Genomic DNA, 21,674 nt, shown 5'->3' on the forward strand with positions numbered 1-21,674 from the left:
CCTCCTCTGCTTTCTTGATGCCATGTGGAGGGGACGCAGAATCCACGTTTATGCTGCCTTTCGCCCTGCCTCTAGTGACAGCTTCCAGGGTATCCATGGGCCCCAGACACAGCGGGGGTGTCAGTGGGGAGCATCTCTCTTGCGGGCTTGCTCAGTTTTCCTGTGTCTTCTTCCAACTCACCGTCACTCAAGGCCTCCACAGCACGAAGGACGGAGACTCTGAGTCCCTGGGTGCCAGCGTCTGTTCATCCATTCGTCCATCCACCCACTCATTCATTCAGGATTTACAACCACCTGGAGATAAACAGACAAATTAGGCTTGGTCCCTACCTTGAGGAGCTCGCCGTCTAACAGGACAGACTGATCAAAAAATAAGTAGTTATAGTACAGCATGGCAAGTGCCACAGATTAGAGATATTTCTCAAAGAACTTGCCTTAGAAGCTCATAGGAGGCGACAGCTTACTCTGAAGGCATCAGGGAAGGCTTCCTGGAAGAGGTGGCTTTAGAGTTAGGTGTTGAAGGACAAGCAGGAGTTCGCCACATAGAACGTTTCAGGTAGCAAGACTATAGCAACCAGGGGACTGGTGAGAACCAGAATGCTGAGAAGTGTGCCATGGCTGGGGCTCTGGCTGTGTGGGGGGTGAGGCAGGAGATATGGCCCAGCTCAGGCATGGGTGTGAAGGATCCCGAATGCCACTAAACAGTGTGGATTTTATCTAGAGGTCCTGGGAAGCCATTGAAGACTTCAAAGCCGCAGAAGGTCTCTATCAGATTTGCGTGTGAGGAAGACCACTGGTGATTGGAGCTGGGCAAGGTTTGAGGCAGGAAGACTAATTGAAAAGCTGGAGGCAATAAAATAAGGGCTCTGGGGCTGGCCCGGTAGTGTAGTGGTTATGTTGCATGCTCCCCTTCTGGAGTCCAGGGTTTGCAGTTTCAGATCCTGGGTGTGGACCTACACACCGCTCATCAAGCCATGCTGTGGCAGCAACCCACGTAAAAAGTAGAGGAAGACTGGCACAGATGTTAGCTCAGCGCCAATCTTCCTCAAGCAAAAGGAGGACGATTGGCAACAGATCTTAGCTCAGGGCCAATCTTCCTTATCAAAAATAAATAATAAAATAGGGGCTGTATCAGTAATTGTACTTGGCTACTAATAAAAAAGATGCAAAATGATTGTGGCTTGTAAAAGCTGGGGATTTTTTTCTCTCTGTCACATAACACAAATAGGTAGTTTGTGATGTCATCAGGCACCCAGACTTCCATCTCTCTGTTCTGCTCTTCTGAGAGCCACCTCATAGGCAAAAGATGGCTGCTGCTCTTCCAGCCATCGTATCTGAGTCTAGACAAGAAGAAAGAGGAAAGGGTGAAGGCAGGAAAAGGCATCTGCCAGGTGAGTTAGCTCTGTTAGACAGTTTTCCCAGAAGTCCCACTTGACACTTACTGTTTGCTCTCTTTGGCCACCCCTCTTGGCAAAGGATGCTAGGAAATGTAGATTTTTAGCTGGGCTCGTGGTCGGCCCTCACTGTGTCACTAGGGTTAAATGGTAGGCAACAAGAAAACTCTGTCACTAAATCTCTTAGGAATTACCTGTTTGTTTGTTTTTTTATCTCCTTGCCTGGGTCCCAGGTCCCAGGTCCTGGGGACATGTCCCTCCTCCTGCAAAGAGACTGGGACGAAGAAGATGTGTTGCTGCCTGCGTCCGTGTGGGATGCAGCGGGCGTCTGAGCCTGAGCTTGAGCATTGTCCACCGCAGCACCAGGTGCATCTGGTGAAAGCTGGGGCAGCTGGGCCGGCAGTATTGTCACAAGGGGTGGAGGAGCTGCCTAGAAGAGACTCATCAAGGAGAAGTGATGGGAACAGAGAATGGTAATGACCCTGGAAGGTTGCCTTTTCCAAAGGTGGCCGCGTCTGTGCTCTCATGATGGGACTGACCCTCCTTCCACCAGGAGCTGGGTCTGCGTTGCTCCCTTCATCTGGGCAGGGCTTTGGATGGTTCTCATTCACAGGGTGCAGCAGAACCCGGGCTGGGTGAGCTTTGGGCCAGGCCATAAGGAGGGTACAGCTTCCTGGCTGTCTCCTCTCGGGATTCTTGCTTTTGGAGCCCAGATGCCGTGCTGCGAGGAAGTGCCCACCAGCCCATGTGGCAAGACCACCTGCCAAGGGACTGAGGCCCCGAGCTGTCAGCCAGCGTGACATGTGAGTGAACAAGACTTCAGAGGACTCCAGTCCCCAGTCTTCAAGTCGCCCCTAAATCGTCGCGCCTTCTAGGTGAAGCCCAGACATCATGGAACAGGGACAAGCTGTTTTCTCAGTGCCCTGTCTGAGTATCAAAACCAGTGACTCCAGGAGCATAATACTTTCTTTTATGTCACTAAATTTTGGGATAGCCTGTTTCACAGTCATCATAACTGGAACAATGAGTGATAACGGCAGTAACCAGCTACTGATTGTTGAGGTCCACTCTGTGCTGGCGCCGTGCTGAGGCACCCTCGGTGCCCATAAATTGGCTCATTTGTCATGTAAAGGGGCCTTGAGCTGGGGATCTTGATGCTGAGGGCTGAGGTTGTGGGGCAGCTAAGACACATTTTGGATTTCAGAGGAAGGAAATGCTGTGGCCCGAGGTGACCACAGAGTGCTTTCTGGAGGTGGCGGCCCTTCAGCTGGACCAGAAGGATCACTGGAATCAGAGAGGCAGAGTGGAAATTGCCCGATGCCAGAGGCAGAGAGCTGTCTCTCATTTCATCGTGACAATCCTGTTTCCAAAGACGATGTCGTGGAAAGAGCATTTGACTCGGGAGCCGCTCCTCCTGAGGTCCTTTCTTGGCCCTGTCACTAACCAACTTTGCGACCTTGGGTCAGCTATTTGCCTTCTCTGTGCCGAGTGTCCTCACCTGTCAAACGTGGATGGTGAAACCTGCCATGGTCCTCACGCCACGACTCTGTACCTCACACCCCAGGGGAAAAGCTCATGGGCCCCAGGGACCTGTGTACCCGGGGAGAAAATGTGACAAAGAACACACTGAAAGACGAAGCTTTCAGGGCAAGGCTGGGGCGATGTTCCTGACAGGAGAAAGCGGTCGAGGAGGGAGAGAGGCTTTCTGAAGCCCATTTTCTGCCTGGGGTTTTATGCGGGACTCTGCGTTCTTACTTTAAAGGCATTTTGCTGTTGTTGTTGGGCGTGCTAAGAGAGAGGGAGAAAAAGTCTTTGAAAGTGAGATGTGCAGGAGGACGTGAGTCCGTGGGGTAGGAGGACGGGCAGCAACAGGAAAGAGGATGGAGATGCCAAGCAAGTTGTAGCCCTGAGATCTGTCAAAGTCAGCGCCACCGTGAACCAGCCAGGTTCATCACTGATGCTCGAGCTCCCGAGACAGGGACGGCAGGCAAGGAGTGGGAAGGAGGCTTTCTGTTTTCCCTCGGTGTTCAGATCCAGGCAGAGGATCCCGTGTCCTGTCCCCCCTTGGCTCTTAGAGTCGCATTTAGAAGAAAAGTCACAGCACTCCAGAGCCGGACGAGACCCAGTTTCTAGATTTACAGATGAAGAAACTGAGAGCCTAAGGGTCTTGGTTGGTAGAAGGGAGAGCTTGGGATTTGGAGACAGAAGAACCAGGAGTAATTAGCTGTGTGCCAATCAGCAGGTCACTCCCCTCCAAACTTCAGTTTATTCATCTATGTAATGAGGTTAAGAAAACTATCTCTTCTTACCAGATTTTGGTACCTGATTCCTACCAGAGATTTTGGAAATTTTTGGAATGGTTTTCCAAAAAGGGCAATGTGATCTCAGGATGTATTAATAGAGATATACTATCTAGAATGATGGAGGTGACTGTTGTACTCAACTCCCCACTGGTCAGACTACACTTGGAGCCTTGTTTGGGCTCCATGCTTTAAGAGGGGTCTTGGAAAACTAGATCCTATCTAGAGAGGGTGAGCAAGATGGTGCAGGAGTTTGAAACACGTCTTGTGAGAAACAGCAATGTTGGGTTGGAGACAAGGAGACTTGGTGGGGAAGGAGGGAAGAACTTTGCTCAAATCTCTGAAGGCTGAAGGGGTGAGATTCATTCTGGATGGTCCCAAGGGCTGGTGGCTTTGGTTTCATTCAGCCCGTGCCTGGCTCACAGTAGGCCCCCTTGATAATGACGGTTAGGGTTAGGGTTTCTGTGAAGGGGAGCAGGAAGAGCTGACTCAGTTTTCCAGACGTGTAATAGGCTGCTTCAGAAAGGGGCGAGCTTCCTGAGGCCAGAGCTGTTAAGGCAGAGAGTGAGAAGGAGTCGAAGATTGGAAAAGCAAAGGGACGGGCGGACTTCGGGTCCAGATAGTGAATATTTCAGGCAGGACTGGTTACGTAATTTACAGGGCCAGGAGAAAAACAAAAATGGGAGTTCCTTGTGAAAAATGATTAAGAATTTCGAGACGGTGGCAGCAGAGCGCTAAACCAAGCTCGGGGCGTCTTCCGAGCCCCGGATCTTGCGGGTTGCAGGCCCATGAAGCTGACCCTGCTTTTAGCTCTGTGGCCACAGTCTCTGTCACAGCGATTCAACTCTGCCATTGTCCCACAAAAGCAGCCACAGACAGGACGTAAATCAAGGGCAGATGGGGGCGTTGTATTCCCATAAAACTTTATTTATAGAAATAGGTGGTGGCCAGATTTTGGCCCACAGGCTGGGGTTTGCAGACACTGCTTCCGCGACCTGAGATAGCGATCAGGGCCACCTCGGGAAGGCACTGCCCCTGAGTCGAGTCTGGCCGGCCTCTGCCCGTGTTTGAGCCTCCAGGTTTGCTCTCCTACTGTCTCCTCCCACCAGGGGAGAACAGCTCTGCCATAAGCTGCACACCTCAGTGGCGTTCCTTGAATCCATCCTTCTGTTTCCATCAGAGTGAGGGCGAGTAAATGAATCCATGTGGCCATATTTCCTGCAGGGGTAGTTGCCAAAACAGGGAGACTGGCCCCTGCCATTGCTCAGGGGGATCCGCTTGCATCCCAGGTGAGAGACAAGAGACGGAAGCTTTGCCAGCCTCAAGGATCCACAGCGAGAAGCTGTTCAGAAACCACACAGCGCAGGCTCAGGGGAAGGGCTGAGTGTGAGTGTGCCTGTGCATGGGAGCAGTGTCTGCTGTTTTCTTTCAGACCCAGAGCAGGCCTTGATCTCCGACAACAGCTGGAGCTTCTGCATCAGAATGCCTCCACTAATTCACAGAGACATCAATCATTAATTCACAGAGACGTCTATCACTAATTCAGAGAGACCCCCACTTCACAAACAACACCTTGTTTGAAAACAGACTGAGCTCAGCTCAGCTTCCAAGGGAAGCTTTCCCAGGGCCATTTTTTCATTCAACGCGCATTGACTTGGTGCTGGTGACTTTGCTGGGCTCAGCAGGTGGGAAACAAAGATGAATAATGAATTATTTCAACAACCACTTGCTGAGTGTGTGGCACGTGGCAGGTGCTGGGGAGACAATAGAGAAGAAGACCTGGACCCCAACCTGGCAGAGGGCACAGTTCTGCTGAGGAGGCAGACGAGAAAGGACAACGATCCACGGGGGGCCGGGCATCGTGCCTGCACGTGGCAGGCAGCCGGTGACCACTGGAAGGAGACCACAGGAGGGGGGACCGATGCAGAGGATGAGAGAGGCCCGGGAGCACCCACAGGCCCGCAGAGTGTGGTGAAGTTCCAGTGAGTGAGTGGCTGGACGCTGTCCCCAAGCTTCGGGCCCTTCCTTCTTGGGCAGTTGCTGCAAGCCAGGCCAGAGCTGCCGGGCGAAGCTGGCATCATCTGTTTTTTCAAGTAAGGAGTCATTGCCCTCCTCTCCCAGGTTTTGCAAAGGAGGGCAACTTTTAGGAGCAGTGTTGTGTATAGGTTGAACTGTGTCCCCCACAAAAGATGTTGCAGTCCCGGCCCCCAGTTCCCGCGAACGTGACCGTATTTAGAAATAGGGTCTTTGCCGATGATCACGTTAAGATGAAGTCATTGGGGTGGGCTCTCATCCTGCGTGACTGTGTCCTTGGGAAAAGGGGTCATTTGGATGCAGAAACAGATGCGCGCACAGGGAGAATGCCGTGGAAGGTTGGAGTTATCGTGCTACAAGCCAAGGAGCCACCAGAAGTCAGGGGAGTGGCCTGGACCAGGTCCTTCCCTGCAGGCTTCAGAGGGAGTGTGGCCTTGCAGACCCCTGACCTCAGGCTTGTGGTCCCCAGAACTGTAGGACGACAAACGTCTGTTGTTTAAGTCCCTCGGTTTGTGACTTTGTTACAGCAGCCTTAGCAAACTAGTTCACGATGGAGGGACCAGACTTCTAACTGCAGTAGCTTCCCTTTGCTGCTGTAACAAATGCCCACAGTTTATTTTAAAATAGCACAAAAATTTATTCCCTTAGCATCCTGGAGGTCAGAAGACCTAAACTCAAGGTGTCGGCAGGCCAGCCTTCCCCCTGGAGGCTCCGGGGGACAGCCCGTTTCCCCACTTTCTCTAGCTTCTAGAGACCACATGGAGTCCTTGGTTGGTGGCCCTTCTCTTCGACCTCTGCTCCAAACCAGGGGCTGGGTTCCAGGCTCTCGCCTCCCCTCTGCCTTCCACGCCCCCTTCAACCTCTGACCTAGATTCCTTTCGGGCCACAGCGTCTGGCCCTGTGGGAGTTCTGGGGCCCCACCTGCCACCTGCTGGAGCAGCCTTTCCGGACAGCAAGGACGCTGCTGGCCCCCCTGAGCAGAAGCTGCTGGGCAGCCTAAAGGTGTCGGGCCCCCCGACTCTCCCCCTCCCTCTCTGTCTACGTGAATGTTATGTTTGGGGACGGAAAGTAGATTGGGGACTCCGTATAAGGAGAGACTGTCCAACAGCAGAGCTCTCTGGGAACTGAGTAGGGAGGGGGTCAGGGTCGCTCACTCGGAGAAGGCAGAATCCTGTAGATCTTTAGAGCTTGGGCTGCTGAGTCAAATTGGCTGAGAGAATCTACCCGTCACGAGCTGTATGAGCTTGAGCCTTCATTTTCTCGCCTGTAAAGCAGGAATAATCATAATAGGGCGAAATGAGGACCACGCCAGGGTCACAAACTTAAATGCCCTCAAGGGAAGTGACTGAAGCAGGCCAGGTGAAAGAAACACAGAGCCTTGGTGACCATCTCTCTTCTGATTGACCCAGGGACAAGAAACACACCCATTCCTCTTAGCTATAGGGAAACTGACAGGGCAAACACTAATGATGATAGCAAAGGATGCTCAGCCTCAGGGTGGGGAGACAATAAGGGGTGGTGGGGACTGTGGAAAACCAGAGTTCACATGCCCTGCTGCCTCTGAGTGGAGTAGGGTATTCAAGCTTGGGGATGGAGGTGACCGGCTTAGCCTTGGTGAGGAGGGCTGAGGGGCCATAGCCTGGGGCTGTCGTCTTCATGGGCTGTGAAGAATCCCAATGCTCAGGCCACACCCCACACCAATTATGGCACTATCTCTAGGTTAGAACCTGGCGTTGATAATTTTTAAAGTTCCTCCTCTCAGTGATTCCCAGTTTTAGAACAACCAGCAGTCTGGCAGTGGGGGGAGGTCAGGGCAAGGGGCCCCCTGGTGACTGGGGCCAGGGAGAGAGACTGAGGGTGAGAAGGAATTCGTGGTAGGGATTGGGGGTGAGCGCCATCTTCTGTAGAGTGCGACTCCTCCCATGACCCTCACTGTCATCCTAAAGCTTCGTATGTTCCCAGTGTACCTGTTGTCATGGAATTTGGAGGGAGGGGCTGAGTTTAAGTTGAAAACGACACGGGCTAACCCAGCTGCTGTGAATGAGGAGAGCGGCTGACTTACTGAGGATGGAAAGGCTGATATTCTTGTGAAATTGCTTAGTTGTGGTCGGTCTCTCACAGGAAACAGCACAACCCTTTTCAGAACTCGGGTAAGAAGAGTTACAGAATGTATATTCATAATGAGAAAAGAGCTTGACAGACTGGAAATGAGGAAGACGGCCTTTGGGGTTACAGGGGAGGTGGCCTGTGTCGGGAGTAGAGATGTTGGGGTAGCTGCTGAGGATCTGAAATGGAAGAAAATGTCCCAACAGCTTCAAGCTTGGTATAAACTTTAGCTTAAAATTTAACCGCAGCTCAAAGGAGCCGAAGATAGTAGGATGTGCAGGAAATGACTGTCAAGAAGTTTAATAGAGTGTGGTGACGACAAGAGTCCTTGATGAGCCCAGGAAAAACACTCGAGACGTTCAGTAGGAGGCAGCAAGGGAGGCTGCATACTGAGGTTGTGTGTATCGATGGACTGGGCGCCTCTGCCTGTGCAACGAAAGCCATTCTTACTGAAATAGAACTTTTGGGTTTGCGACTGGTTTTTATTTTGTTCAGATGTACGAGGTCTTTGTTTTGCTCAGATATGTGAGCATATCACTGTAATATTTCATTTTAATATGCTGTAGAGCTGGCATGGGTTGTAGAGAAGTTTTAATTTTTTTAAATTAAAATATAGTTGACATAGACTATTTTATTTTCAGATGTACAATATAACAATTTGATATTCATATACATTACAAAATGCTCTCTATTGTAAGTCTAGTTACCATCTGTCACCCTACAAAGTTGTTACAATATTATTGACTGTATTCCCTATGCTGTACATTGCATCCTGTGACTTATTTATTTTGTAACTGAAAGTCTGTACCTCTTAATCCCTTTTACCTATTTCACCCATCTCTCACCCCACTCTGCTCTGGCAACACCAGTTTGTTCTCTGTATATATGAGTCTGATCCTGTTTTATTTTGTTTGTACATTTGTTTTGTTTTTTAGATTCCACATACAGTATTTGTCTCTCTCTGTCTGACTTAGTTCTCTTAGTGTAATACCCTCCAGGTCTATCCATGCTGTTGCAAATGGCAAGATTTCATTCTTTTTTATGGCTGATTAGTATTCCAGTGTGTGTGCGTGGTGTGTGTGTGTGTGTATCACATCTTCTTTATCCATTTCTCTATTAATGGACACTTAGGTTGTTTCCATATCTTGGCTATTGTGTATAATGCTGCGATGAACATAGGGGCGCAGATCTTTTCAAATTAGTGTTTTCATCTTCTTCGGATAAATGGTCAGAAGTGGAATTGCTGGATTGTCTAGTAGTTCTATTTTTAATTTTTTGAGGAATCCCAATACTGTTTTTGATAGTGGCTGAGGCACTATCAAATTGGTGGCACCAATTTACATTCCCACCAACAGAGCAAGGGGGTTCCCCTTCTCCACATCCTGGTGATTTTCGTCTTTTTGATAATGGCCATTCTGACAGGTGTCAGGTAATATCGCATTGTGGTTTTGCATTTGATATCCCTCTAATAGGTGAAGGGGATTAAGAGAGCTCATTGTGATTTGCATTTCCCTGATTAGTGATGTTGAGCATCTTTTCATGTGCCTGTTGTCCATCTGTATATCTTTTTTTGGAAAAACGTCTCCTCAGGTCCTCTGCCCATTTTTAAATTGAGTCGTTTTTTGATATTAAGTTGTATGAGTTCTTTATATATTTCGGATATTGACCCCTTATTGGATATATGATTTGCAAGTATTTTTTCTCATTCAGTAGGCTGCCTTTTTGTTTCATTGATGGTTTCCTTCTCTGTGCAAAAGCTTTTTAGTTTGATGTTGTCCCGTTTGTTTATTTTTTATTTTGTTGCCCTATTGTTAATTTTATTTTTTATTGTTCATTTTTTAATTTTGTTGCCCTTGCCTGAGGAGACAGATCCAAAGAAATATCACTAAAACTGATGTCAAAGACTGCCTCTGTTTTCTTCTAGGAGTTTTATTGGTTTTAGGTCTTAAATTCAAGTCTTTAATCTTTTTGAGTTGATTTTGTATATGGTGTAAGATAGTGTAAGATAGAGATCTTGTTTCATTCTTTTGCATTTGGCTGTGCAGTTTTCCCAGCATCATTTATTGAAGAGACTGTCCTTTCCCCATTGTGTATGTCCCTTTTGTCATAGATTAATTGACCATATATGCATGGGTTTATTTCTGGGCTCTCTATTCTATTCCACTGGTCTGTGTGTCTGTTTTTGTGCCAATATCTTACTGTTTTGATTACTATGGCTTTGTACTGTAGTTTGAAATCAGGAAGTGTGATACTTCCAGTTTTATTCTTCTTTCTCAAGATTGCTTTGGCTATTCGGGGTCTTTTGTGGTTCCATACAAATTTTAGGATTATTTGTTCTAGTTTCATGAAAAATGCCATTGGCATTTTGATAGGGATTGCATTGAATCTACAGATTGCTTTGGGTAGTGTGGACATTTTACCAATATTAATTCTTCCAATCCATGAACACGGTATATCTTTCCATTTATTTGTGTTGTCTTCAATTTCTTTCATCAATGTTGTACAGTTTTCAGACTGTATATGTTTCTAGAAATTTTTCTGTTTCTTCTAGGTTGTCCAGTTTGTTGGGAGAAGTTTTAATTTTTGCTGACATGCATATTTACATCAACTGTTTATTTGTGTAGGAGGCATTAATCTTATTAGGGGAAATAGGATGCCCTTTTGCTAGACCTTAACTTTATCCCCATTTAGTGGACCAGGCAAAGAGGTCTGGTTGGTTGGTCCCCTGGAGCCAAGGAAGTTGGGGAAGAAGTAAGTGGCAGGGTGATACTGTGGTTATAATTACAGAGATATATTTGGTCTTCTGGTTCTTGGCACAGAGTTCCTAAAACTCTTGGAATTTCCCAAGTGAAGAGAATGATAAAAGTTATCTCTTGTTATGTTAATGAGGTGACTTTTGGAAATCCCCTACGTCACCTAAGGACGGAGGCTGGTTTCCAGGGGAGTCAACCATGTGATTAGAGGGTTGGAACTTTCAGTCCCCCGTCGCCCACCCTTACCTCCTTGGATGGGTGAGGGGCTAGACATTGAGCTCCCCAATGGCCAATGATTGAATTAATCATGACTATCTAATGAAGCCCCTGTACAAACTCGAGAGGGGGGCTTTGGAGAGCTTCGGGTTGGCGAGCACACAGCAATGTGGGAGAGGGACGTGCCTGGAGAGGGCATGGACACTCCATGCCCCTTCCCCACACCGTGTCCTGTGCATCTCTGGCTGTTCATTTGTTTTATCTTTTTATAATAAACCAGTGATTTATTAAGTAAAATGTCTTCCTGAGTTCTATGAGCCGCTCTATCAAATCAATCGAACTTGTGTGGGGGTCGTGGGAACCTCTGATTTAGAGCTGGTCAATCTAAAGCACAGGTGACAACCTGGACTTGTGATTGGCGTCTGTAGGGGGCAGGGCAGAGAGTCCTGTGGGACTGAACCCTCACCCTGTGGGATCTGATACTTTCTCTGGGTAGACAGTGTCAGAATTGAGTCGGATTGCAGGACACCCAGCTGGCGTCACAGAATTGCTTGGTGGCGTGAAAAAAACCCACACACTGGAGGCAGGTACTAGATCTCGCCCTGGGGAGGTGCTGAGGAAAAAGCGGCTTTGGACTTGAGGCAAGGAGACCAAAGGAGATGAGGGAAGAAAGCTTGCAAACAGAGAGGAGGATGGAACCAGGAAAGGAGAGGCCACGTGGAGGGACAAGCAGTGGCCTCGTGCGCCGCCCCAGGGCAGGCTTGGCAGAGTGGGTGGACTTACCTAAAGGGGTTGGAACAGGCCAGTCTTTCCTTTGATGGAGTTGGATTCTCTGCGGAGTTATTGAGCCTACAGTACCCTCAAGGTTTCTGAACATATGTTCTGAGAACTAAAAGGACTTCTGGAAGAAATTGATTCATGGAAATGAGCAAGAACTGGGAATAAGTTGTTCCTTTGAATTTAGTTTTTTGGAGAATAATGCCTGGCGCCCAGTGGGGACTCTATAGATATTATGGAATGAATAAATGGAGGTAATCCCACACTGATTCGTGTCTGGGAGGAGGAAAGGAGCAGAAATGCTCGGCCAGAAAATTCTTCGAATGGAGGGTGATAGAAAAAAATTGCTATGTTATCTGTGTTCATGTGAGCTCTCTGGGTCTAGGACCCTGGCATCCCTGACTAGTTTCCTACGGAGACGGGGCAGGGACTGTGCCTGGGTTCTGCTGTGGAACGTCTGCTCCAACAGGAGGAAAGCAGCTGACAGCAAATCAAGCCATTGCGTTTGCTCGCTCTTGGCTCTCTGGAAGCTATTAGGAGTGGCTGTTGCTATGCACACAGAATGACTCATGTCAGAGCTGGGTCAAGAAATACATGCAGCTTTCAGCTGGGTTTCTAGTACTTTTGAATTGACGTTTAAGGCCATTATACTTCTGTTAAACACTGAAAATCTTGAGACGTGTGTTTTTGAAAAGATGGGATGTAAATTGGGCTCTGTAACTTCAGATGCATCCTGACTGTGCTGCGTCTCCAGTGTGACTTCAGCAGGCTACTTAATGTCACCGTGTCTCAGTTGCCTCCTCTGTAAATGGGGTAGTTATGTCCTAACTCCTAGGATTAAGTGAGTGAACACGTGAATTAGTGCATGGAAAGCAGAACAGTGCACAACACGGCACAAGCTTGATATATTCATTATTGTTGTTGTTAGTCAATGGTAGTAATGTTTTTTCAAGCAGAGGGAGGAGTAACATTTGTTAGTACCATTTGTTAGTTACATGTTTGTTGAAGGAGTGCACTGTGAGGACTAGATACCAGGCGCTGTGCTAGGGACACTGTAGCCACTCTCACTGGATCTCCATCATAACTCTCAGAAGACAGTGGCAGCTACTGAGGTTCAGAGAGGTGCGGTAATGTGCCTGAGGTCCCACAGCTGCATAGCAGTGCTGAGATTTGAACTCAGCGATGCCAAAGCTTTCCCTTGGGCCACAGGGTGGTCCTGAAAGAGAGTAGGATGACCTGTGGTTTGCAACCTGAGATGGCCTTTCAGTGGAGAGTGGGGACCAGCCTTGCAGAGATGCTACATATGGATTCTCGGACTATTTTTGTGAGGATCCTTGGAGGGTCCTCGTTGGAGTCTAAGATGAGAGGTCCTGGGTCTAACGGCGTGAGCAGTCTCTAGACTTTCTGCTTATTGAATCTGACTCTCTTTTGGGGTGGGTGGCGTCACAGGGGGTACCTTGGGGTGCAGCAGGACAGAAGTGCTGGGGAGAGGTCCTAGCGGGTGGAGCTGAAACCTGTAACAGGGTCAGCAATGCGAGAGCCTGGAGGCTGTGTCCGAGCTGCCTGTGCATCAAGCCCGGGAGCGAAGCTTGTGTGGTGAGCCTGCACCAGGGAGGGGACATGGGGTGAACAGCAGGCCGGCAGGAGGCCGGAGGTGAACTTTAAACAACCACAACAACCACCAAATCGTGCAGAGCCCAGGTGTTGGTTGATGATAACATTTTTTTGGACAGAGGTGCGATTTCCTCTGGGGAGTCCCAGAAATTTTGGGATGGAGGTTGGGGGGCTGGCATCCACAAGACCAGGCAATATCAGAGAAACGTGGAAGGTATTCTTGTCTCCTTTCACAGATCAAGAAATAAAGGCTCTGAGAGTGAACACGCCCCACCCAAGGTCAATGCGGTAGAAATGGAAGGGCCGGCTTCCTGTAAATCAAGCCCACGTTCTTCCCACCTCGTGATCGGCAGTAAATCCACTCAGCAGGGTCACACACTCAGATTAATGTATGGATCCAAGCAGGGCGGGGGCATACTTGGATACGGATTAAAATGTGATACACTCTTATCACCTGAATTGCTTCTAAGGGGAAGTGGATTAGAAGCTGAGACTCGCTCTCAGTGGGTTTGCGTCTTCCACCCTCCCTCCCTGAGAGGGGGGAGTAGAATGGATGTGATCCTATCTCAGAGGGGCTTGGGTTCTACGTCAGCAGTGCTCTTTCAGTTGCAAATGACAGAAAATCTAACTCAAGCTGGTTTAGGGACAAAAGAAAGGAGATGGTGGACTTTATTGGCTCCTGGAACTGAAGAGTCCAGGGATGGCCCAGCTTCAGGCATCCTTGGTCCAGGAGTCAGGAGAATTCACTTGGGCTTTGCCTCCCAGACAGGCTCTTGCTCCATCTCTCCGCAGGGCAGGAATCACATTATCAGCTCACCAACCCCAACCAAAAGAGAACATCTCCCACCCCACCCCTGTCTCCCAGAAAGGCGCAAAGGTCCCCAGGAAAACCCTGTCAGCAGGGCCTGGATCCTGGGTTCACCCGACCCCTGTGGCAGGAAGAGGAAAGAGAAGAATTCAGTCTCCTTGTAATCAGTAGAATGGGTTTCCCACAGGAAATAGGGGTTTTCTTATTACAAGAAGGGGAAAGAGAAACAACAGAAAAGTCCTTATCGGCTCATTCCAGGCAACGGGTGGTACTGGGAGTCTGAGCTGGTGGGTGGCCAGGGTGGCTGGAGTCTCCAGGTGACGGCCATGTTCAGGCTCAAGCAGGTCATGATGGACAAGTTGAGATGATGGACATGTTCAAGGTCCACAGGTGGTCCACCCTGTTTGGGAGAAGAACTCCCGCCAGTGACGGGGGTGGAGCCAGGGCCAGGCTTGGTGCCGGTGGTGCAGGAAGCGGGGTGCAGGAATTCGGTCTGAAAGAAACCTGAGAGGAAGCATTAAAGATGAGGGAGCTTATCATACACCCTGGGAGGGTCCACAGGGGACCCAGCAGGCCGTGCAGGTTGATGAATTAGCTTGGCAGACATTTCCCAACCACACAGCAAAAACAGAAATGATTCTTTCCGGAGCTAAGAAGCAAAAATTAATACTCAGCTTCAAAATGTGGCCGGTGGAGACACTCGTTTTAATTTTTAAAGCAGCCCAGCCGGAAAGCAGGCAGGGAAGCACATCTGAACAGGGTCCATTCCTCACTCCGAGATCACCCATGTGATCTTGATGCGGAGCTGAGGAGTCGAAAGAAAGATTTCTTGGACTCTCAAGGTCTGGTAGTAGTGCTCCGTTACTCAGAGAATAGCATGGGGACAGGCCCCGTGGGCAGGGAAGGGCTGCAGCATGGGGACAGGCCCCGTGGGCAGGGAAGGCTGCAGCATGGGGACAGGACCTGTGGGCAGGGAAGGGCTGCAAACCCGGGTTGAGGGCAGGGCTAAATTTATAAGGCACAGGTATGTGAGTTATTTCTTTACAAGACAAAGATCATGAAAAAAATCATTAAAATGGTATCAGGGCAGGTGGGGTCTGGTTATCAGGTGGTCCTATAACTTTGGGTGCAAATCAGGTCAGATCACGTCGGGACGTCCTGTGCTTCCCGGAGGATGATACAGATCAGTATGTAGAGCAGGACGCCTTGGGCTTCTCTCCCCGGGGCAGCCTGGATCCTCATCAATCTCATTTAATCCTCATTTAAGTCACTTCAGGTGTGGACCACAAATGGCCCCATTTCTTGGATGAGGAAACTGGGATTCAGAGATGGTAAGTGTCTCATCTAAGGTCTCAGGGCTAACGAGTGATGGAGCTGCGCTCTTGGTATCTGGGAATAGTCTTCTGCAGAGACCCAGAAGTTGTGTAACAGTGTCTGGGGGAGGGGGACGGGGTGAGGGAGGGGAGCATTTTGTGGGGTTCTGGCCCTTCACCGCTGCTTCCTACCCTCCTCCCTGCCCCCTCAGTCAACCAGAGCGGCCCTCCTTATGCTGCATTAGATTAGCTTCCTCAATGTTGAAAAAGTAAATTCATTAATCTGGTGTCAAAATGAGAAAAAAACCAATCAGGCATTAAATGATTTAAAAGATTTTATTTTTTTCCAAGACAAACTTGTTGATTTATTTTACTAATCTCAATGATGCTAGAGACTGTGCTTCAAAGAAGAAATAATGCGTTTTGTAAGAATGATACACTATATAATCTAAATGGTGCTGGAGAAAATGCTCTTATTTTGCATGAACTAACTTAAATTTTAGGTCTATAAGAGAAGCATTTTTAAAATCTTGAAATCTCTTTATGAAACGTTTGTGCTCCTGAAATTTGCTTGCAAGCCACATTTATTTGCAAACATGCTAGGGGAGCGGTTAGGAGGGCCGGCTTTCCAGCTAAGCATAACGAGCTTGTATCCCTGACTGCTATTTATTTCCAAGTCTCTTGGCCTCTTGAGCTTCCACTTTATGTTTTCCATTTTTATTGAGATATAATTGACATTGAGCTTTCTTTTAAGAGTGTGTTTGAAGGAAGAGTTGCAACTACAAAAAGTCTGAAGGCCGGGGCAGTGAGAGTACCCTGTCCCTGGTGGGCGAGACCTGGAGATGCACAAGGTGCCAGGTGGCTGAGTCTGCCAGGCATGGAGAGTTGACAGCTATTTGACGGTAGCAGACGCCATGGGTGTCGTGCTCACATCCCCTCCCACACTGACACCTGACTCCCCACTGCTGGCCCCCGAGTTCTCTTGCCTGAGAGCTTTCCCTGGCCCCTGGAGCCTGCTTTGGGGAATTAGCGCCCTGTCAGCAAGCATTGACTGACGGGAGGTGGTGTATAAATACCCCAGCTCCCTCAGCTTCTGGAGCAGGGGGAGCAGTGACTGGGAGGAGGGTGTCGACACTGCCTCCTAGAGGTCCCCAGCAGAATCCCACTCCAGTTGCCCACAGTGGCAGCTGGCTCCGTATCACACCCTCTCTTGGCACCTGTCTTTTGCTGTATCGCTTCCCCACACCCCCACCGCTCTTCCTTGCGTCTCCCACATAAGCTATTGTACTAAAATCCTTGTTTCAGTGTCTCCTTCTGGGAAACCCAAACTCAGACCCCCTCCTACCCCAGGGCCTGGCCACGGATTCACCTTGAAGTGCCCCGTTGGCATTTAACCCTTCTTTGGGACATAGGTGTGCTGGAACCTCCTCTCACTGTTGACTTGGGGACCTGGATTCTTTCTTCCTGGGCAAGCCTGTCACAGGCCCTCCCAGTTCCTCCAGCCCGTCCAGCACACAGGGCCTCTGCTATCCATTGAGTCCAGTGCTTCTCAGCCAGGAGCAATTTTGATTCCCAGGGGACTTTGGCAATGTCTGGAGACACTTTTGATTGTCACGGGGGTGCTCCTGGCATCTGGTAGGCAGAGGCAGGGATGCTGCTGGACATGCCACAATGCACAGCACAGCTCCCCACAGCAAAGGAAGAACTGGCCCAAAAGTCCACAGTGTCGAAGCTCAGAAACTTGCTTCAGACAAAGGCAGTCAGTCACCCTGGCATGATTCTTCGGCAGGAGGGAGTCGCATCCGCCAGGACAGACCCTCCAGAGTAGACCCAGCCCTGGAGACTCACTGACGGCACACGGCAAGGCTGCTGGGAACAGAGGAGACCAATTTCTTGTTGAGAACCTGCCAGCATCTTCAAGGAGTTAATAAGTCAACCGGAAAGAACCTCAGAGAAGCAGCATCTGAACCAGCTCTGTCTTGGCTGCCTGACGGCATAGACAAGAGTGGCAAACTCCAGGAATCACAAGTTATGAGAAGGAAATGGCGTGTCCTTGTCCGGAATGGAAAGGGAACAGCAGCTGTTGCAGCCACAGCCATAATGGCCCCAGCGGCCCAGACTCCCCCAGCCCAGGAGCTCCACCGTGTGCATTTGTATGAGTCCAGAGTCCAGGTGGCCGCGAAGGTAAACCTGGACACCAGGCCAGGTGTGCAGGGCCGCAGGCAGAGCTGGAGGGGAGGGTGCCGGTCTCTGCAGGAGCTGGACCAGCTGGGTGCATTCTGGGGCTGGCTTTTTCTCCGCACCACTACCTTCTGACGTCTCTGCAGGGTCACCCCTGCCCTCCTGTAGATGCCCTGGGCAGAGCCGCTAGCCTTTGGTTCTCTTTGGGGAATTATCCTGTGGGGTGCTGGAGAGATGGTACAGACGTGGGTGGTGGTTCCTTGGGTGTGTCCATATGTAAACATTCTTTGAGCTGGGTGTATATGACACCAGCGCTTCTTAAACTTCTGCAGGCATGCAAATCACTCAGGGTCTCGTTAAAATGCAGCCTCTGACTCAGCAGGTCTCGGGGGGCGGGGGGGGGGGGGGTTGGTTGAGAGTCTGCATTTCTGACAGGTCCCAGATGATGCCCATGCCCCATCTGGGGACCACAGTGTGGGTAGCAAAGTGTCATACCTCAATTAAAAATACAAACAAAACAACAACAGAGGAAAGAAAGCCCAGTGTAAATGCAACTTTAATTTCATTTCTAACACGAAGCTTCTCTCCTCTACCCAGTTGAGGCTGACCCTGGCTGACTAGAGTCCAGACCACGGTTTGGCTTCCAAGTGCCCTGTCACCCCACCACCAACACCCTGGAAGTGAAGATGGGCTGTTCAGGGAAGAGCTCAAAGGCCCTTTTACAAAGCTAGTGCTGTCTGTGGCTGTCCCTTCTGGGTGGACAGACGGCAGAAGCCCTGACTGTGCTGTCTGGAGAATGTTCCATAGGGGCCTCTGCCCTGGCCTCCCAGCTGCACTCTCTGCCTGATCTTGGGTCCTGCCCTGGCGCACACCCCTGGGGCTCCCTTGCCCTGGCAGGCAGCCCTCCAGAGTCCCCTTGGTGCCTGGGGACATGCAGGCATCCTGGATGTCCTAGTTTGAGCTGCCTTAACAATGTGCCATGGACTGGGTGGCTTACACAGCAGACACATTTCTCACAGTTGTGGAGGCTGGAAGTCCAAGGTCAAGGTGCAGGCTGATATGGTTTCAGGTGAGGGTTGTCTTCCCGGCTTGCAGATGGCCGCCTTCTTGCTGCATCCCTACACATGAAGACAAAGTGAGCTCTCTGCTGTCTCCTCTGATAAGGACAGTAATCCTGTTAGATCAGGGCCCCACCCTTATGACCTCATTTAACCTTTGTTACTTCCTTACTCCAAATAGTCACACTGAGGGTTAAGGCTTCACCATATGAATTTGGGGGAAGATGCCGTTCAGTCCAGAGCAGTGGGCCCGCCATACATGCAGGCTGCTCTCCCTCTCCGTGCTCTGCCATTGCAGGCTGCTCCTGCCAGCTGCCGCCTTAGGCTTCTCTGAAGGGCCAGCGCCAGGCCTATCCTTGCAAACCCCCAACACTTGGGACCTCCTGTCGGGTGCTACTCCATTAGCACTTAGGGTGGCCTCTGAGATTCTGCAGCTCGGCAGAGATCCAGCCAAGGAGGGGACGCCCATGCCCTCATCCTGCCTGCCCTCCCCAGCCCACCCAAATGGTTCTCCTGGGCTCCCCCCGCTTGGCTTGGGAGGCACAGGAAGGACCCCTCTTCCCTCGCCCTTGGGGAGATGCCAGGGTACCTGCACTGCAGCAAATTCCCTCAAAAATCACGCGCTTCCCTTCCATAGGTAGTGGCAGGTGACGGGCTTGACAATTACATATCCTATTGGGTCACCTTTTAAATAAACGGACACTTCTACAGCACTCGCTAATGCCAGAAGTTGTCCTAGGGTTACGCATATTGTTGTATTGAATTCTTATAGGAATCCTGTCCGACGGAAATGATTATTAGCCCCATTTACAGTAGAAATGATGATCAGCCCTCCATTTCCTCCTGCCCTGGGCTGTGTGGTAAAGGGTTCTTCCTCACCCCTTCTCCCGCCATTTGGGCTTTTGAAAACTTTCAAGCACACTGAGTCACGCAGAACACAACTACTCTAACTGCAAACACGCTTTCCTTAATGACGGAGGCCTCTGGGATGTCTTGGGTGGGCTTCCAGAAGAACTGGCCCCATTCTCCACCACCCCCTTGGGGTCCTACAACGAGGACAGGCTGGGCTTTGTCCTACACGTTCTTCTCTGTTGCTCTTGTCAGAGTGAGCATTTTCCGAGGCCGGAGCACCCAGGCCATCTGGGTCCCCATCTTTCCCGTGCCCCCTGCTGGCTCCACCCCGCTATCTTCACACCCCATTACTCCTCCATCCTCGGGCGGCACATTTGGCACGAGGGCTCTGGCTCCCCAGAGGGGAGGAGCCCATGGACAGCTCTGGACCACGCTGGCCTCTCTGAGAGGTGCCCCCGTTCATAACAACAGCACCAGTCTGCTAACCGCTAGAATTAAAATCCCAGTTCACCAGGTTAATTCAGCTCCCTGCTTCTTCACTCTGTGGACAATTTGAAATTAAAATGAGACAGGCCGGTTGCCAATTAAAACCCACTAAAGCTTTAGCTCACGACTGTCCAAAGGTTTTATATCATCGGCACCTGGTAGGTGCTCTGTAAATGTTTCTTGAGATAATGGGTAAGTCAACTTTCCAAGGACATTTTAATGCAGGATTCTGGAAGATGCTAATGCCTTCCCTCAAGGAATTAATCTCCTGCGGTGGAACCTCAGGCGTCGTGCTGGCCTCTGCGGTTTAGGGTGCTGGCCAGGTTCTGCACCCTCGCCTCCCTGTGCCCAGGTGCCTCTCCCACCTCGGAGGGTGGTACGGCCATTGAATGAGATCGTGGCATTCATATCGTCTTCATAAATGCATGATAATAACATCATGCCAGTGCATGACAGAGCCGCAAGAGGCTGCTCTCATCATTAGTTCACCAGATTTATGTCAGCCGGCTCTGCCCACGGGAGCTTCTGACATATCCTCAGTCCCCTGCTAGCACAGCCTTGGACGTCCAAAGCCCTTTCCACCAACTTTCAGATGGCAGGAATCCAGATCGCCAGCCTGTCCCTCTGGCCGTTGTTGGCCACGTGTCCCACCCTACTCCCATGAGACACTCAATCACTCGCCCCCTCGATTTCCACACTGTCCAAGCCACTAACCCTGAGCACGCATCGTTCTAATCGCTTTAATGGAAGTTGTCAGTGGAGCTGCTGGCAAGGCTACTGCTCAGAGCCCACGGCCTTCCTCCCATCGGCTCCATCCTCTTTTCTCATTTCACTTCCCTATTGGGAGCAAAAGGACACATTTTTCTCTCTGGTTTTCACATAGACCATTTCTCCCCATCTGCCCCAAGTGCATCTTGAAGCTGAAGCACTTAGCAAGACTTCCAGACCAGCGGTTCTCAAAGTGTGGTCCGCAGACCAGCAGCATGAGCATCACCTGGGAGCTTGTCAGACACGCAAATTCTTGGGCCCTCCCCCCAGACCCACTGACTTGGAAACTCAGGGTGGGATCCTGTGATCCGTGTTTTAATGCCCTCCAGGTGGTTCTGACATGCGCTCAAGTTTCTCTGCTTTGGACTTAAGGGGCTCTGACGTAAAACTTGAATCTCTCCTGATGAAAATCCCATGCACGCACGACAGTTTGCGAATGGGGCAGGCGTTCCCTGGTGAAGATGTGGGAGGAGCGAGGGACGGGGCTGGACCGCTGCATCCGGACTTTGAATGGGCAGCGGGTCTCTCTGCCTGTGTCTCTGGGGCGCCCCCTGCAGGCGGTTTACACAGCGCGTCCTACCATTTCTAGAGCCCCCCGTTCGGCCGTCTCGTCTACGTTTCTCTTTCCCTTCCTCCCTTGTCTGCGTGTTCTTGGGCAATTTCAAGGAATGGCAGCTTGGGTCTCCTTTTCTTCTACCCTCATGGACTCATGTGACCCCTCTTCTCCCCAAATGTCTCAAGATGTTTTCCTAAATAAACCTAGGTGCTCATTAGGAGGATAAATTTTTCACCCCCCTTTAGATGGACAGTGGCAATGAGAAGGCCCAAATCTTTGGCCCCGGCCTGGCCTCTCCAAGCCCCTGTGCCTTGTTAGAGCCGCCATTGTGCTTGCAAAGGCTGCGAAGGGATGCACGGTTGGGTCTGAATCTCATCTTTGCCACTCAGTTGCCTGGTGGGCAAGTCCCTTTGATGAGGATTTTAGGCTGGTTAATTTTAAAAACTGCAGATGAGAAG

General features: G+C 50.2%; 1 protein-coding gene across 1 annotated transcript in view; it reads left to right on the forward strand.

The window, feature by feature from the left end:
• The first annotated feature begins 17,415 nt into the window (after positions 1-17,415).
• The window catches only part of SSUH2 (ssu-2 homolog), a 65,272-nt gene continuing 61,013 nt past the window's right edge, over positions 17,416-21,674 (forward strand). The window contains exon 1 of the mRNA XM_046684145.1: positions 17,416-17,499. Within this exon, the coding sequence (XP_046540101.1) occupies positions 17,416-17,499 (84 nt within the window). The remainder of the gene's footprint in view (positions 17,500-21,674) is intronic.

The sequence above is a fragment of the Equus quagga genome, chromosome 1, assembly GCF_021613505.1.
Source record: "Equus quagga isolate Etosha38 chromosome 1, UCLA_HA_Equagga_1.0, whole genome shotgun sequence".
NCBI classification, from domain to species: Eukaryota; Metazoa; Chordata; class Mammalia; order Perissodactyla; family Equidae; genus Equus; species Equus quagga.